Source organism: Arvicanthis niloticus, chromosome 7 (genome assembly GCF_011762505.2).
Source record: "Arvicanthis niloticus isolate mArvNil1 chromosome 7, mArvNil1.pat.X, whole genome shotgun sequence".
NCBI lineage: Eukaryota > Metazoa > Chordata > Mammalia > Rodentia > Muridae > Arvicanthis > Arvicanthis niloticus.
Window position 1 is genome coordinate 21,962,108 of NC_047664.1, and position 19,372 is coordinate 21,981,479.

The 19,372-nt window shown below is 38.4% G+C and overlaps 1 protein-coding gene across 7 annotated transcripts in view; it reads left to right on the top strand.

The window, feature by feature from the left end:
• The window catches only part of Aftph (aftiphilin), a 53,522-nt gene that overhangs the window by 9,900 nt on the left and 24,250 nt on the right, over positions 1-19,372 (top strand). For all 7 annotated transcript variants that reach the window (XR_013111737.1, XM_034508386.2, XM_034508387.2 and 4 more), the window contains exon 2: positions 5,943-7,894. Coding sequence is in view for 6 of the 7 variants with exons in the window: in XM_034508386.2 (XP_034364277.1) it covers positions 5,975-7,894 (1,920 nt within the window). In the remaining variant the exon portion in view is untranslated. The remainder of the gene's footprint in view (positions 1-5,942; positions 7,895-19,372) is intronic.

Genomic DNA, 19,372 nt, shown 5'->3' on the forward strand with positions numbered 1-19,372 from the left:
ACAATAACCAAAAGGTGTGGCCAACCTAAAAATTCACTGACAATAACAAACTATGGCATATACACACAATGGAAGTTTTTTGGGTTTTGTTTTTTTGTTTTTGTTTTTTCTTTTTTGGTTTTTCGAGACAGAGTTTCTCTGTATAGCCCTAGCTGTCCTGGAACTCACTCTGTAGACTAGGTTGGCCTCGAACTCAGAAATCCGCCTGCCTCTGCCTCCCAAGTGCTGGGATTAAAAGGCGTGCGTCACCACTGCCTGGCACAATGGAAGATTATTTAGCTGCAGAAATGAATGAGCCCTGAAATAAGCTACACTGGACTCTGGAGACTGTAGCTATGTTAAGCATGAGAAATAAGTGTTTGGTGGATACAGAGGTGTTTTAGAAGATGAAGGGTCAGATAGATAGATAGATAGATAGATAGATAGATAGATAGATAGATAGATAATGGGTTATTGCTTGTATTAAATAATACATTAATTTAAATATACCCATTTATTTGTTTTGTTTTCAGTGTGTGAATATTTTACATGCATGTATGTATGTGTACTATGTGTGTACCTGGTGCCTGAGGTAGTCAGAAGAGAGGATCTCAGATCTGCCAGAACTGGAGCTATGGATGGCTATGAACCACCATGTAGGTACTGCAGACTGAACCTAGGTCCTCTGCAAAGGCAACCAGTACTCTTAACTGTTGAGCCATCTCTCTAGCACCCTAATTCATTTTTTAAAAAGGTTTATTTGTATTTTTTATGTCTGTGTGTTTACTAGTATATGTGTGCAGGTGCCTTAGGAATGTAGAAGAGGGTGTCAGATTATCTGGAGCTGACAAGTGGTTGTGAGCTACCCAACATGGGTGCTAGGAGTTGAACTAGCCCATGCTTTTAAATGATGAATCTGACCTCCAAATACTTAGTTATATTTTATTTATTTCATTTTGAGAGCTGGGGAAATGTCTCAATGGGTAAGATCTGCTCTACAAATATGAGAGCCTAAGTTTAAATTTCTAGCACCCATATAAAAAGCCAGGCATGACTATGTGTGCCTATAACTCCAGCACTGGGGTGCAGAGACAAGTAGATCCCATGAGTTCACTGGCTAAGCTAAGTTTACCTGAGAAGGTAAGTGCCCAGTCTAGTGAAAGACACTGTCTTAAAGTGATAATGTAGAGAGCAAAGGAGGAAGAAGATACCAATGCACTGCCCTGGACTCAAGAGCATGCACAAACACACACACATGGGATACTAGACAAGTAAAGGAAACCAGATTCCTTTTAAAGCTAACAGAAAGCCAGGAGGTGGTGGTATGCACCTTTAATCCCAGCACTTTGGAGGCAGAGGCCAGCCTGGACTACAAAGTGAGTTCCAGAACACCAAAGATATACAGAGAAACCGTGTTTTGAAAAACAAAACAAACAGAACAGTATCTCAGCTAATGTAGTTATTTCTTTAAGGTGATTTCATAATGAAAATAATTTAAGATAAATATCCCACAGAGAGTCTTTTTTCTGACTTGTACATTTCTGTCATGTAAGGCTAATGGCTGACTAGTCCTTGACCTCTAAGTTTTGGTTTTCAGTTTTTCTTTACCGATGGGATAGGTTTCTTGCATGCAGCATATTGATGGGTCTTGTTTTTAACCCTGCTAGTTTGTGTCTTTTAATTGGAGAATTCATAGTTCTTGTTGAAGATATATATATACTACTAGCTTCTGTCATTTGTTGTTTTTCTACTGGTTCTTTTGAATAATTGACATCCACTTTTTCTCTAAATTCATCTTAAAGATTTGATGGTTTATTGAATCAATCATGTTTGATTCCTTTCTAATTTTCATTGGCTCATTTTACTAATCTAGTGAGGTTTATTGTTTCTCTCATGATTGTAATTATCTTCCTTTTTTGTATATGGTTTAGAGGTCTTGAATTTGGTTTAGGCTTATCTTGGAAGGTCTTTATCTCACTTTTGAAGGTCACCTTGCTGTATTTAGTACTCTTAGTTGATGGTTACTTTCAAGACTTGAAATACAGCATTCCACACCTTCTAACCTTTAGAGTTTCTGCTGATAATCTTGCTGGAATTCTGGTGGCCTTCTTTATAAGTGACTTAACACTCCTCTCTTGTAGCTTTCAATCTTCTTTCCTTATTATGTACTTTCTGCAGTTTAACATAACATGTGGAAAGATTTTCTTCTGAGCATATCTGCTTGAGATTCTAAATATCTGTAGGATCCTTTATGACAGTAATTTAATTGTTTAATTATTTCCAAATTTATTGAACTATTGTATTTTCTTTGAGTTCAGTGATTATTTTGTATGTTTTTCAAAACTTTTTATTCTTTGTGGATTTCATATCTTGCACCCCAATCCCACTCATTCCCTAGTTCTTCCATATCCATTCTCCATAATTATAATCTCCCCCACCAAAAGAAAATATAAAAAATTTAAAAAACCTATCTCACCATGTGGGCTGTAGTGTGCCACTGTGTATCACACAGTATACCCTTTTGTCCAAACAGCTTTACTTGCAGATGTTTGTTGCAATGAGTCGTTGGTCTGGTTTGAGGCCTCTGGCTTCTCCTACACCATCAATACTGCACCCTCACCAAGACTCTTCTTGGGTAACATGCTTTAGCCTGAGTCATGGAGGTCCTGCAGCTTTGAATCTGCAGGACCAGACCCTTGATGATCTCTAGCAGCTCATAGGTGTGGTGGATGTTGGGGTGGACCAACTCAAAGCCCTGGATCTAGGCCTGGGTGGTAGCTGAGTTGGTCAGCCTGCCAAGTCTCCCCCACCCACACCACTGGGGCCAGCTCTCCAGTACCTACTGATCACTTCTTAAAATTAATCTTTGTAATTATTTGCCCAGAATTATATTTGTTTATACAGTATCTCATGGATTTAAGTTTAGTTACTGGTGAGTTATAAATTTATGCAGAAATACTGCCTTGCTTATTCATAATTCTTATATTTGTCTGTGTTGGTATTCAGGCATCTGTTGGGAGGACTATCTCTCACTTTTACGTGAGTCTCTTTAGTGAACAGCTTCTTTTGAGGGCTCAGTCCTCAGCACTGTCCAGAGAGGAGAAGAGAGACTATAGTAACACGATGTACTTACTGCACTGGCCTCTTTCCTTCCTGAAGCCAGAGCTGCTGACTCGCATTTCTGCTTTTCCAACGTGCTTTTTAGTTTTCCTATTTATGTTTCATTCGTATAAACATTCCCTCTCCCCATCCCCATCTTTTTAGGCAGGGTCTGACTGTATAACCTCAGTGGGTCTGGAACTCCCTATGTAGTCTTTTCTGGCCCCAAACTTGAAATCCCCCTGCAGCCTCATACACACTTGGATCACAGGTGTGACCCATTGTACTTGACGCCCTCAGTTCTTTCTTGATTCCTAGAGTTCTTTCTCCAGAAAGAACTTTCTCATTCACAGAGCTGTGCATAAGATAGTTCTATCATCTTCTCCCCACCTGACCTTTGCTTTTTAAAATTCATTCATTTTATACTATATATGTGTATTTTTGCTAAATGTTTTGCTTACATGTGTGTGTGTGCTTGGTGCCTAAAGATATCAGAAGAGAGCATCAGATCCCCTGGAACTGGAGTTACTGCTACTTGTAAACTAGCTTGTGGATACTGAGAATCAAACCTGGGTCCGCTGCAAGAGCAACATACTTTTAACTGCTGAGCCATCTCTTAAGACCCCAACATTTGCTTTTACTATTAGGTCTTACTTGATGGTCTTCATCACACAAAGGATCAGAATAACGGTGACAAGTTCAATTTAAGAATTGTGTCCATAAAATACTCAAAAATTAATGAGTATGGGAAAGCATTTCCAAAATTTTTACTTGAATCTTTTTTTTTTTTTTTTTTGTAATTATATGATGTTCAGGAAAAGTGTATATTTATCCCAGTTTAGTGGCAAGTTCTTTATCTTTTTCTAGCTTTGCAATGTGAGCCACAGATTTAGGACCAGGACATTTCCTCTCCAGTGTCAGCGAGTCTCCTCCTATTTGTCTTTGTAATTGGTCCTGGTAGCTTCCGCCAACTTAGCCAAAACACCATCATCTTCCTAGTTAACCTGTGTGAAGGCAACAATGGTAAAAGTTCCTGTGGACCAGCCTGGCCGTTCCCTTGATGCAGTAGGGGACCCCCATCTTGCAACACAGGGCAGGCAGGAAGAAGACCACCAAATCATTGGGGTCTAAGTTGCGGGCAGTCACTGCCAACTGAGACTTCTTGTTCTCAAGGTGGTGATTACATTGTTCCCTGCTGAAGGACAAGGTCTCTTAGGTAGGAAGTCCCCTTTGCCAGCAGCTTACTTAGCATGGAACAGCAGTCTTTGTTTCTTCTCCTGCTTTGTCTCTGGTCTGCACTCTTGGGCAAGCTTAAGCAGCTGGGTAACCGTCGGCATGGGCCCCTTCTTTCCTCTTGCTTTCTTTCCCTTGTGCACTGTGCCCGACTGGAGGAGAGGGCTACTTGGATCTTTAGATTAAACAGCAAAATAAGTTTAAAATGTGTTTCATTCATAAAGTGAATGTTATTAAATCTTAAGCTTATATGATAGCAAAATAAAGAAAAATTGCAAATAAGATTGCAAATTAATTTGTTATTATAAAAATAAATTTGAGAAAATGGTTTTGTGAGTTTTTTAAAACTGAAGTTGAACACACCATATGACCCACCATTCACATTAGCTGTGTTAGTGAAATGAAAACTTGTTTCTCAGAGCAATCTGCACATGTTAAATGTATTTCTTGCTCATGATCTTTTCAACCTATGATAAGGTTGTAACAATATAGCTCATAATAAGTTGAAAAACATCTGTACTGTGGTTGCTGACTTGTTACCATGGGAGAACCTATGTAGAACATATTATGAGAACTTCAATTTTTACAACATCTGAGTTAAAACTGCTGAAGAATGAAGAATAGTTATCAGAAGGTCAACTTGGGTCAGAAATAAACATTGAAAAGGAAAATGAAGAAAACAGTTAATAGCAGTTATTAGAGATAAAATAGTTATTTTATTATATGATACACACACACACACACACACACACACACACACACACACACACGAGAGCAAGAACACATCATACAAATCTATATTAGGCACGAAGTGTTCCAGTAGTTTTGAATGAGAATTTCCAAAAAACAAAGTGCCCAAGAGAAAATTTTATAGGTGTACTTTTATAAGTATATGTTCAACTAGTTAGTAGTGGTGCACACCTTTAATCCTAGCACTCTGGAGGCACAAGCAGGAAAATCTCTGAGTTATAGGCCAGTTGGGTCTGCAGAGTAAAGTTCTAGGGCAGCCAGGGTTACACAGAGAAACCCTGTCTCAAAACAAAAAACAGACAAACAAAAGGAAAAACAAACAAACAAACAAAAAAGAGGACAAAGAAGAAGAAAAGAAAAAGATTCTCTAAAATAATAAAAATAAAAAGCAATAGCTCATAACTTTGTAATCTCACCCAAAAGAAAAATAGCTTTAAAAATACAGCGTAGGACTGGAGAGAGAGCTCTGTTGGTAAAGTGCTTGCCACACAAACACAGGAACCTGAGTTTTATCCACCAGAACCTTAGGAGGGGGAACAAATGGTTCCCTAAAGCCTTCAAGTTCCAGACAGTGGGACACCAGGCCTCAGAAAACAAAAAGGAGATGGAGCCTGAGGTACATATGTACCTCTGTGCACACATGGAGATACATATACACAGAATGAGCAGGGTAATTTTCATTGTTTTGGTGGTGATGGTTTGGTTTCTTGTTTTTGAGACAAATACCCAGGTTGACTGGCTAAGGATGACCTTGATCCTCCTCCTGGCACTCCCTGAGTCACCTTGTCAGATAACTTTGTATTGTTGTAAAGTAACTTGAAAAACCCTGTTATGTAATCTGCCTTCTCAAAAAACAAAACAAATGCTTTTTTTTTTTTAAGGCATAAATTAAGTGCTGGAAAGCTGCTGAATAATGGAGCCAGACATCATTCGAATGTACTCCTCATCTCCCCCACCTCTAGACAACGGAGCAGAGGATGATGATGAAGATGAGTTTGGGGAATTTGGTGGATTTTCGGAGGTCAGCCCTTCTGGTGTAGGGTTTGTTGATTTTGACACACCAGATTATACTCGTCCCAAGGAAGACTTTGTACCTTCAAACCATTTTATGCCAATTCATGAATATTCAGAAAATGTAGATAGCCTTACAAGCTTTAAGTCTGTTCAAAATGGTAATGATAAGGATATTACTGCTGAACTTTGTACTCCTGTGAAAAGTCACTCTGCTGTCCTTTCTACCACCAGCAAAGACATGATCCCCTCTAAAACTTTAGATACTTCCATTGATGGTATGGAAAACCTGGGAGACTTAGATAAAGTCGTGGTGCAGGGACCAAGTACCAGGCAACTCAGAAGTTTCTCTCCAGGAGATTTTAGAACTGATACGAACATTGTTCACCAAACCAAGCAGTTGGAGAGCTGCAACGGTGAAAAGCCTCCTTGTCTGGAAATTCTAACAAATGGGTTTGCAGGTTTGGAAACTGTAAATCCTCAGGGAACAGATGACCTGGACAATGTGGCAGATTCAAAGGGATCGAAGCCTCTTAACACTTGTGGCACCGAGTGCATTTTAGAGTCTGCAGGTAGTCCTGCTACGGAATTTGCAGATTTTTCTACATTTTCCCAAACAGAAAGGACACAACTAGAAGAAATAGAATGTGCAGTTTTAAATGATGGTGATGCACTGACCATTCAGGGAAACAGCAAAAGCCACCAAGTCGAGGAGCTGAATTGTATGGAAAAAGTGACTTTGGGTGGAAGCTTTGAGGATACAGGGGACACTGAAAGAGAACATCAGGTCTGCATCTCAGAATTCCATGCCGTAGCTGACAGAGGGCTCAGTGCTGAAAAACAAGACCTTCAAACACTGCAACAGGATGAGTGTCTAAATTCAAGGATTCAGTCTAAGGATTGGAGCTTAGTGGACTCAAATGAAAATTCAGAAGCCATTAGGAAGGAACGGTGTAAAACTGAGGAAAATGACTTATTTGCCTCTAAGTGTGCTGATTTATCCATGGATTCTATTAAAACTTCTCATGTTAATGAAATTGGTTCTTCTAAAGAAGAAAATAGAAAGTTGACTAATCCCAAAAGCCCAAACCCTGATCCCACAGAAGAAAATGTTTTGGATGATTCTGCTGCAAGCATGAAAAATGGTGACAGTGCTAACGGCTTTGTCACTTGCCATAATACCAATGAGGATGATTTTGGTGACTTTGGTACAGCCAGTGGCACCACTCCACCCTTTGTTACCAGTACTCAAGATTCAATGAGTGACATCACTTTTGAAGACTCCTCAGAGCATTTTCTACATTTTAGTGAGCCAGGTGATGATTTTGGAGAATTTGAGGATACAAATGCTGTTTCTTGTCAAGAGGAAATGATATTCACTGAGTCAGACCTAAGACAGACTTCTGACGGCTTATCAGAGGAATGTCCGCTGGCAGGACAGTCTGGTGGAAAAGACAGGGAATCTGACTCAAAACTGAAAAATGGTCAAGACAGTGAATTTGGAGATTTTGATTCTGTGCCAAATACTCAAGGTAGTGCTTTTCAAGACTCAGATGATTTTGCAGACTTCAGTTCAGCAGGTCCTAGCCAAGCTGTAGATTGGAACGCTTTTGAGGATGAACAGAAAGACGGTTGTTCTTGGGCTGCCTTTGGGGATCAGCAGGAGACTAAATCTCATCATCGAAAGGAAGTCTGGCAGTCACATAGGACAGATGAAACTATGGGCACTCTGGGAACCCCTAAGACGCACAGTGTCTCTTCAGCAGCTTCCAAAGGAACAATTGCTAGTGGCCATTTGCAGGAACCAGCCACTTCAGTTCAGGTATGTACTTATTTCCTCTGATTTGTAGAACATGTTAATTGCCAAGGAGACTTCTAATATAGCTTTAAACAAACTTTAAACAAAGTTAACTGAATATCTGTAAATGGGGTTTCTGTGTGATATATGACATTTGTTGGTCTAGTTTGCAGATTAGTTAGATTTTTCACAATCCTTTGAAAAATTGTAAAACTGCTATCACAGGGAGTGCCTTAACTAGTTAATAGGAATTTATCAATTTAAATTATCCATGGATAATATGTTTTAAATAGTAGCCATTTTTCCTTCTGTTTTAATCTTTACAGTGACTTTAAAAGAAGGCTAACTCCTTTTTTTTTTTTTTTTAACTTTTGAGGTTTAAAAAAATGTCAGTTAACTATGTCTCTTAAAAACTAGATTGAAGTACAGTTTTGATTGCAGAAGAGAGCTAATGGGACTTAAAACTCCATGATTTAACAGCCACAAAAAGATCTGGCATGGGATAAATTAAAGTTTAGCTCTGGAAAAAGTGACTGTGGATTAACTTGCTGTTGTCATATTAATTTATTTATATCATTTCTTGCTTATGTGTATATGTAGCTTTTGCTTTGTTTATGACAATTCTTTTGGAGTAGAAATATCAGGGAGGATATTTTTACTACTCAGCACCTGTGTACAATTCTTTCTGGATAATTCTCTTTTAGAAAAGATTCATTAATATTTATTTTCATCTAAAATAGCTCCTGTACTTATAGCTTGAAATCATTGTTTTCCAATCCTGAGTTATACTCTCTCTGTACTGGTTTTTACCATTACTCAGCCCAAGCGGTGAAGAAAAGAGCATTCTTTTGGGGAAAAAAAAAAGTCACTGCTTTGTAGTAGTGATTGATTCGAGCATCTTGTCCATAGGCGTGTATTAATATACTGTGAGCATCTTAGCATGCTCTATTTTTCCAGTTGTCTTTTGCTCAGAAGCCCATTCTCAACTGGAAGTATCTCTCCAGTCTGTTAAGTGAAAGAATTATATTTCACTGCTGTGATAGCTTGTCATTGGCTTTGAGAGTCTGAATAATTTGTTTGCTAATTCAATTATTGCACGGCTTAGCTATATGTAGTGTTAGTATTTAATAATTTGTTATTGAGGAAGAGCCTTATAGTGCTAAGTAAGAAACTAATTTTAATACAAGATGAAGACTGTTGCTTTGACCTAACTAATGCTTTTCCCATTTTATCTCAGTATAGGATGGCAGTGGTATCAGATGTCTTTACTTTGTAGCCTTAGAACTTTTAACATCATCAGATAAAGGAAATTTTAAAAGTGTGGCCACTTCAAAGGAAATTTCTTACATCATTCATGTTGAATTTACTTACATGTAATTTAATAATTGAATACACACATAGATATACATGTATATGGGCTTCATTGGAATGTGACATGTGATTTTGCATCTTGACAGGGAATATCTGTAGAAACAAGATTTTGCTGTATGAAAATAAAATGTAAACTACATAGAGATAGCAAAAATACTTACTAAAACATGCTGAGATCTTTTGGCCCAGGCTGTGTACTTTGATTACTGAGGAAAGGGACATGCAGTAGGCCTGCTAGCAGACAGATCAAACTTTCTTACCTGCTGTTCTGAAGGAAACTAGCTGGACTTTCCTCCTTGGACTTCAGATTCTGCTGAAAAAATACACTAGTCTTAATCTTGCCCTTTGAGAGAGGATTAGATTTGTTAATGTTTTTCTTAAAATGTCTCCTGGCTGACTTCCTTTCTCAGTCTGTACACACTGGGTTGCAGGCATGAGCCACCACACCTGGTCAGCACTCTTTCTTGATTAAATAGCAAAAAGGCCTTTTCAGCAAAAGAGTTTTTCTTTAGCAGAAGCACTGATTTAACCGTGAACTTCTGTAAAACTTTACATGTTATTCAAAGTGGTACTTGAGAATTTAGGTCACTGGTAAATACTAAGATTTTCTTGTAGACAGGAAGGTATGAGTTTATTTTTGTTAGTAGCCATCTAACAGGTATTACTTTAAAAAAGTGATTAGATGAAATTTGAGAACTTTAAGAATGAAGGATATACAGGGGCTAGAGATATGTCTCAGCAGTTAGAGAGCTGCCCTTTTGGAGCATACATACAGATTCCTCCCCAGCAACCATGTCAAATGACTCACAACTGCCTGAAACTCCAGGTCCACAGGGAGCCACCACTTCTGGACTCCCTCGCTTGTACCTTCACTTATGTCCACATACCCATATAGAGTCACACACAAACATAAGAGAAAATAAAATTATAAAACTTAGGATGGCTTAGTAGTTAAGAGTACTTGTTGCTCTGGGAGAGGATGCAGATTCAATTCCCAGAACCCACATGGTAGCTTTACAACCATCTGTAACTCCACTTCCAGGGACCCAGTGCCCTTTTCTGAATTCCACTGGCACCAGGAATGCACGTGGTACACATAAACGCAAGTAAAACATTCATACCCATAAATAAACCTTTAAAATTTTTAAATAAAATTTAATGGTGTGGGCTGGCAGTTCTTTCATTACTGCCATGCCATGCCCCTTGCAAGTATACAAAAAAAAAAAAAAAAAAAAGGAGGTGGTGAAAAGCTTCTTGGCTTATGCTATTTTGAGATTAATTTACTAGTGTTTCACCAGAAAATCAGCATTCTCAAATTGAATATAGTCATTTGCCCAACATTGTGCATCTTTGACTTTTGCATGCATATTTGAATCTATAGCTGAAAATAGAAGTATCAAAATAAAGGAATTAAGTTTAGATGTGATGACTTATTCCAGTAATCCCAGTCCTGGAGGCTAAAACAGGAGGATGAGGGTCAAGGCTAGCTTGATCTCTATAGAGAATTCCAGAGGCAGGCGGATTTCTGAGTTGGAGGCCAGCCTGGTCTACAGAGTGAGTTCCAGGACAGCCAGGGCTACACAGAGAAACCCTGTCTCGAAAAACCAAAAAAAAAAAAAAAAAAAAAGAAAGAAAGAAAAAGAGAATTCCAGGCCAGCTTAAGCTTCATAATGAGATTCATCTCAAGAAACAAATAGTTAAGATTTATCCATCTTTGTTTACTAAGTATTTGGTTGAATTGTATTTCTTTTTTACTGTTTCCCCCTCACAAAATTTGACATTCTGGCTTTTAATACCAAGTAGGAGTACTATGTTAGCTTTGTCCAGAGACTGTACAAAGGGAACAACTCATCTTTTCAGAGCCTGGTAAATATTACAGTAGCCATTCTTTTTTTAGTTTCAAATTAGGAATTGGTAAGTTTACAGGTGTAGCTTGTATTTGATATCTTACTTAATATTTAATGATGTTAAGGCATAAGGTATCCTCTGAAGTGGAAGATTAAATTACTCTGATTTTAAGTTACTTCTGTATAAGACTTAGTGTTATCAATAGCAAAACTATTGACAATAGAAAAAACAGTATTTCTTTATAAGCAAGAAAAACTAATTGGAAATACACTTAAGAGATTTTAACATTTTTCTTAAACTCAAGATATTGTAAAGAGATGTGCATATTTCAGTAGCAGAAGAATCAAGTCTAAAATCTCAGGGGTCCTTCCACTCACACAGCTGAGAAGCTGAACAGCACTTACAGTACACTGAAGTTGGTAAGACTTACTGGGTGTAGCTTCTGACATTAATAGGAGACACAGTTTCTATCCCTATCTTCTCCCTATCTTCTGTCTCTTAAAACCATTCTACACCCTCTTCTGAATCTTAGGTGCTGGAGTTGTGTCTGGCTTTGTAGATGTGTTCATTGGCGCTGAACTCTAGGCTGCATTTTGATTGGTACGGTTTTCTGTAGTGGTCTCTATCTGTTGCAAACCGGAGTTTCCTTGATGAGAGGTGAGATAGTACACTTCTTTGAGGGTATAAGGACAAATATTTAGAATGTAGTTAGGGATTGTGCTGGTTTTGTAAAGTAGTAGCTGTATGTTCTCATCTAAAATTCATGACTTCACAATCCATGTGTCTTAGTTAGGGTTTCTATTGCTGTGAAGAGACACTGTGGCCAAAGCAGCTCCTATAAAGGACAACATTTAATTGAGGCTGGCTTACAGGTTCAGAGGTTCAGTCCATTGTCATCAAGGAGGGAACATGGCAGCGTCCAGGCAGGCGTGGTGCTGGAGGAAACGTGAGTTCTACATCTTCATCCAAAGGAAGTCAGGAGCAGCTAGGAGGAGGTTCTTAGAGCCCACTCCCACAGTGACACACTTCCTCCAACAAGGCCATACCCCCTAATAGTGCCACTCCCTGAGCAAAGTGTATTCAGACCACCACATTCCATTCCCTGTCCACCATAAGCTTGTTAAAACACATGGCTCTATGGGGGCCATACATAGCCATAGCATAATGCTAAAATATTTAGTCCAACTTCTAAAGTCCCCATAGACTATAACAGTCTCAATATGTTAAAAGTCCAAAGTTCAAAGTCTCTTCTGATGTTCATCCAATCACTTAATTGTAATCCTCTATAAAATTAAACTAAAAAAGCAGATCGCATACCTCCAACATCACAAGATATACATTATTCCAAAATGCCATAGTGAGGAAATACTGGACCAAAGCAAGACCAAATGGCCGCCGGGCAAACTCCAAATTCAGCATCTCTATGTCTGATGTCAAAGCTCTTGTCAGATCTCCCAACTCCTTTCATCTTTGTTTAGTGCAACACAGTTCTTTCTCTTTGGCTGCTTCCACTCCCTGCTAACAGCTTTCCTTGGCAGGTATTCCATAGCTCTGGCATCTCTAACATACTGGTATCCAAGACAGCTTCAACACCACAACTTTTTGTTCAATATCTGGGATCCACACACAATTCTGGGCTTCTCAGAAGGGCTTGGGTCACCTCTCCAGCTCTGCCCTCTGTGGCACTCTAGGCCCTGGTTGATCCACTTCACTGCTGCTGCTGTTTTTGGTGGTCACCTATGGTACTGGCATCTCCAGTACACTGGGGTCTCTGCATGTCTCTGTCTCCTGAATGCTGGGATTAAAGATATGTACATAAACCACTGCTGGACCTAAGCTTTTCTCTACTTGGTTTTCAGTATCAGGCATTTCCCTGGTGTTAGTGCTCTTAGATCTAATTACAGAGCTGTTGGTTATTGCCAAGGTATGTGTGCCACTGCTGCACCCTTTATAATATTGTGCCATGCTGGTCATTCATATGCTTCATAGCTAGGTAGGACTGTGAGTTGCTTCCCTCTTTTGAAAGCTTATATGGAGCCTTCTGGTACCATGAAAGCTAGTCCTTAGAGAGGGAGCATTTCAGGTCAGTTCTAGCTTAGGGGCCTCTGAGCCCTACATCTAAAGTGTATGGTGTTTCAACAATAGAGATGTACATTCCACCTCTGGGACCAAACAAAGGCAATTGCAATAAATAACCTGTAATGTTTGGAGAGTCTCTTGGACAACCTTGACTAACAACTCAAAATAGGGCTTCTCGTGCCTGATGTTAACATTTTGTTTGATGGTCTTTGGTTCATTGATGTAGCATTTGACAGCCAGGATGAGAAATGTTCATTTAAACTGTGTGTGTGTGTGTGTGTGTGTGTGTGTGTGTGTGCGCGCGCGCATGTGCGTGTATGTGCATGTATGTGCATGCGTCCAAGCGTGTGCATGCACACAAACACACTCCTGTGTATGCATACATGCATATATGTATATATGCACATATATGTATATGTACACATATGTACACATACTCATGAATATTTTAGAGCTCTTTAGGTAGATAATAGTATGACTTTTTACAATTTTTTCAGATATCTTTACTGTTATTTTACTCTCTTTTATATCTGTCTCCCTTTTCTCTCCCCAATTACAGCCCCTTCTTTTTCCCACCCTGATATTCTCCTCTCTGTTGTTCTCTGGTCCTCCTATTCTGACCAGTGGGCCCACTCTACTTTCCTGATTTCTGCAGTGGCTCCAGGATATGTATTCGTATCTAAAGATTTGGAACCAGGAACTTCCAGTGAGGGAGAACATGTGATATTTGCCTTTCTGGGTCTGGATTACCTCACTCAGCGTGATATTTTCTAATTCTATCCATTTACCTGCAAAGTTTGTGACTTCCCTTTTCTTTATAGCTGCATATTATTCCATTCTGTGTATGTACCACATTTCCATTATTCGTTCATTGGTTGAAGGGCATTTAGATAGTTTCCATTTTTTTTTTTAAGCTGTGGTGAGTAGAGCAGCAACAAACATGGTTGAGCAAATATCTGTAGTGTAAGATATTAAGTCCTTTCAGTATATGCCAAGGAGTAATGTAGCTGGGTTATATGGTAGATTTACTTTTAGCTTTTTGAGAATTCTGTACACTGATTTTTAGCATGACTAGACCAGTTTGCAAGCTGGTGGGGCTTCTTTTAAAAGATTCATCACATAATCCATTGCTAATATCAAACATAGCACAGTACAAAGAATGCATTAACCTGTTGTTACCAGTACACATTGTTATTGGATGAGCATGCCAACCTATGCATGTGAAAGATTTAAATAGCTTACAATAAGTTTTGCAAACAGAGCAGTCTTAAAATGAAGTGCTTTTTAAAATCTCATATATACATTTAGTTATCTTCCCAACTGTGTTCAGGATTCAGGAATTAAAGATGTAGTCTATGCCCTCAAAGCTCCTATAATTTTCAGAAGCTCAACTTAAAACTGCTTTCATGAGCTGTGCGGTGTTGGTGCATACCTTTAATCCCAGCATTCAGGAGGCAGAGGCAGGAGGGTCTCTGTAAATTCAAGGTCAGCCTGGTCTGCAGGTCAAGTTCCAGAATAGTCACACACACACACACACACACACACACACACACACACACACACACACACAAAACATCTTGAAAAAAAAAAAATCAAACAAAGAGCAACAACAAAAAAAAAAAACAAAAATCCTGCTTTCATGGCCAGACAGTGGTGAGGCACACCTTTGATCTTAGCACTTGAGTGAGTGGTAGAGGCAGGTGTATCTCTATGAGTTCAGGGCCAGCCTGGTCTGCAGAGTGAGTTCCAGGACAGCCAGGACTACACAGAGAAACTCTGTTTCAAAAACAACAAAACTGCTTTCCTCCCACTTAATATTTATGTGACCCAAGGCAGGTTAATGTCCCTTCTCTATGCTCCATTTTTCTCAACTAGGATGTAGACATAATATTGTTACTTCTGGAGCTGGAGAGATGGCTCAGTGGTTAGGAACACTTGCTGCTTCTACCGAGGACCTAGGTTTGGTTCCTAGCACCCATACCACATGGCTCACAAACATCCAGGTACCTGCATGCACATGGTACATACATATACATACATTCTGGCACACACTAAATAATGTATAGTTACTTCCAGAATGCTTCTTATATGCCTTAAATGGGCCAGTAATTGTAAAGCATTTAGAATAATGTCTGGCACATGGCAAGTACTATGTAAGTATGATTTATTAAGCAAAAACATAAAATACATTTTATCAAGCCTATTCCTTGTCTTTGTTCAGAGAATGAAGACCTTTGGTCTTTTGCTAAATTTAGTTTCTCACATTTCTAAACTGAGCTGTACTGATTCTATTTGCTTTACAAATGTCATCTTACCTATATATGGAAACTAGAGCTTAGCCAGTCTGAATTTTTAGAGTTTTATTCTTTATTCAAGTCCATATATATTTGAGTGTGTTAGTAAATGTCACTGTTCAGCCAGTCATAGTTGTATATGCCTATAGTCCCAGCACTTGGGAGGCTAAGAGAGAATTCCATATTTGAGGCCAGGCTAAGCCACTTGGAAAAAAAAGTTTGGCCTGTAAAGATAGCTGCTCTTCCGGAGGACCAGGGTTCAATTCCTATCATCTGTATGGAAGCTTACAATTGTCTGTTATTCTGGTTCTAGCCTCCACAGTCACCAAATATGCATATAGTACACAGACATACATGCAGGCAAAACACCTATACACATAAAATACAATTTAAATATTTTTAAGTCACAATTTAGATAATAAGTTACAACTGTTAAAAATTGGGTGGTATCCCATTAAGTCAGAAGTAGAAATAAATGTTCTGTTATAACCAGTTGTATTTTGCTTTGAAATATAGATAGGTCAGTATAAAGAAAGTTCTTTTTTACTTATTAAAATAAATCAAATTTGATATTTCACTTGGGCAACTCTAGCCTTTAATGTGATCATTTTTATGCTCAAACTATAATGGTTAAAAAATGATTATTGGTTTAAATAGTGTCTGATCATAGTGTCTTAAAAAATCAGTTTCTTGGGGAAAATATCTGGTCACAATGAAGCTATTCTTTTTGGTAGATTTTCTTCTGCACATTATATTCGTTATATTTTTATGGTCTGGAGAGTAGCTCTGCAATTAAGAACATAGTTGTACTTGCATAGGATCCAAGTTTGATTCCCAGCACCTACATGGTAGCTTACAACTATCTGTAACTCCAGTGCCAGGAAATCCTAACTCCCTTTTCTGACCCCAGGGGTCACCAGGCACACACATGGATCATTTACATACATGTAAGTAAATTGCTAATACATATAAAATAATAAATTTTTAAAAGTTAATTTTAAAGTTAAAATTTTAAACATATCTACTGTATGCTTCATACACTTTGTGTTTTGTAATACATTAAAGGCAACTAAAAATAACATTCACTGATACCCAAAGTATAGAATCTATAAGGAGTAGCCTTCTCAAACAAGATTTTAAACAAGAGGCTCTTAAGAGTAGACAGTTCGTTTAATCCCAACACTTGGGAGACAGAGGCAGACATATCTCTGTGAGTTCCAGGCCAGCCTGGTCCACAGAGTATGTTCCAGGACAACTAAGACTGATACATAGAGAAATCCTGTCTCAAAAAAAAAAAAAAAAAAAACAAGAAAAAAAAAAGGGGGTGGGGGTGATAGGTACTTAAAAGCTAACCTCTGATTCTTGGGGAAGATACAAAATAATTGGATTTAATTTATTGTTACATTTTTATATAATAGGAATTACTAAGTTGAGCCTAGTGATTTTATTATGCTTTAGAATATTAAATAGGGGTAGAAAACATCAGTGGTGAGCAGTGAGCCCAGCTTTGACTCTCCTTCTTAGTGTGTTTCTGTTATGTGTATCTTCTGTAACTAACAGTAACTGATACAAATCCCCACTTCTGGCTGGCCCAGAGTACCAAAAGTATTTAATTGTCTGTTTCTTCATCTGCTCTGTTGGGCAGGCCCTGACATCGCTAGATTATACATGCAGAAGTTGAGTCTTAGTGCTGGGAGTGCAGTCCCCTCTGTAGGTGTCACAAGTGTATCTGTGCTGCAGACATTTGGCATTGTCCTGACAACAACCTTGGTCTCATAGATAGTTGGAAATGGATTATTTTAAGAATAAAAACCCTGTAGTGGCACACAGAGGCAGAAGTGGGGTGGCAAGGTAGGGACTGTCCCTGAGTTCAAGCTCAGCTTGTTCCACATAGTGGGTACCAGGCTAGCAAAGTTACATGAGACTCTCTCTTTAAAGAAAAAAAAAAAAAGTAAATGTCACAACAAATTTAATTTAATCAAAATCTTTAATTCTCTTATCTGTTTTGTTGTTGTTGTTGTTGTTGTTGTTGTTGTTGTTGTTGTTGTTGTTGTATTGAGCTGTGGCTGATGCTGTTAGCTATTTGATATTTGTTTGTTTGTTTGTTTGTTTATTGCTCCAGTTCAGGGGTTGGTAAAGAATGGCCTAGAATCTGTCCCTTGCTTCTTGCTCTTGTACATAAGTTTTTCTAGAACCCACTCATACTTGGTTTTTTTAGAGATGAGCTAGAAAGCCTGAAGTATCTATACTGTTTTCTGTTGAAGAGGTTACTAAACCCTGTGTTGCCTCGTTTAACAAAAGATTGGAAGCAAATGTATTTTATGTCTAATTCTAAAGATATGTTAAACTCAATTTTTTATGTAGCTTATATTGTTTGTGGGGAAATACTGAAGAAAAAGAAAAAAAAAAACTGAAGTAATTAGGTTAATGGAATTTCCTTCCCTCAAATACACTGCAGTCATTTGAGCACTTGTTCATGATAACACTCGCATGCCTAAAACCTGCACTGTATATTGTCTTGCCCAGCCAGTTGAATTTAGGATTCCTGTTTTCTTCTGGTAATAGGTTGAGTTTTTTTCCCTCTTCACTTTAAAAAGATAACAAAGATGATACAGTGAAGATTTAATTTTCAGGTAAATAAAATGTGGTCCTGGGTGAGTTTTTATTTCCCATTCCTGCCCCAGAGGGAAGTACTCCTCGGGTTTCCAATTAGATAGTTATCTGATCTCTTTCCAAGTCATGCCTGTCCCTTCCCCTTGTTGAAGTCAGTCAGTGCTGGGTCCCCTTGACACACTCAAGTTTCAAGAGCCTGGGGATCTGTAGTCTACCTCCCCTTTGCTTTAGGGTTCATAATTGAAAGTGAGACTTTTTCCTCATTTCACGTAAATATAATGAGGATGTCGGAGAACTTTGGCAGAGCCAGCAAAGGAGTACCGAGAGACTAATTATAACGTGAGGAGGGCTTGCTCTAGTGCAGCTTCCAAAAGGGAAATTTGGGTTTGGAAAATGTGATTATGGAAATTATACCCTCTGTTTCTTTTTCCAATTACTGACTACTACAAAGGAGTAGTCAAGTGTTAGCTTGTTTGTGTCAGTTGCCAGGAAGAACTATTGAGATGTGGTATTTTTCTGTTATCAATTTTAGTAGTATGTTTACTCTTTCAACAGGCTTTAACTTATAACAATATACATGTTTATGAAAACAGTTAAGAAAGTGGGAGTAAGGTTGCACATACTCAATAAATACAGTGGCGCCCCCCAAAAAATTATTATTCTAAACCTAAAAAGTTTGAATTAATAATAATTTTGGGCTGGTGAGATGGCTCAGTGGTTAAGAGCACTGACTGCTCTTCCAGAGGTCATGAGTTCAAATCCCAGCAACCACATGGTGGCTCACAACCATCCATAATGAGATCTGATGCACTCATATGGGTGTCTGAAGACAGCTACAGTGTACTTACAGAAAATAAATAAATCATTTAAAAAAAATAATAATAATAATTTTAAAAAACTTGAAATGCCAAGTAAATTTATCTGTTTATTTTATAGTGAAAAATACTCTAGGAAATATGCAGGTTTTACCTCAAGGTAAGTAGAGAAATGAGATTTATTAAAGATAATATGGAATGTCAGAGTAATAAAGAGCTAGTGAATTTCTTATCAGTAAAATTGAGATGCTCAGGCCATCAGGATGGCTTTGTGGGTAAAAATGCTTGCTGCCAAGCCAGAAGAGCTGTTTAATTCCTGGGACTTCCACCACAGCATATTCACCACCACTACGTAGGGAATAAATTCATGTACAGATGTAAGATTTATTATCTCTAAGTATGTGTAGGTGTGTTTGGGCATGTGCATGTCAGTACAGGTGCCCATGAAGAGCTGGAGTTGTGAGCTCCCTGATGTGGGTGTG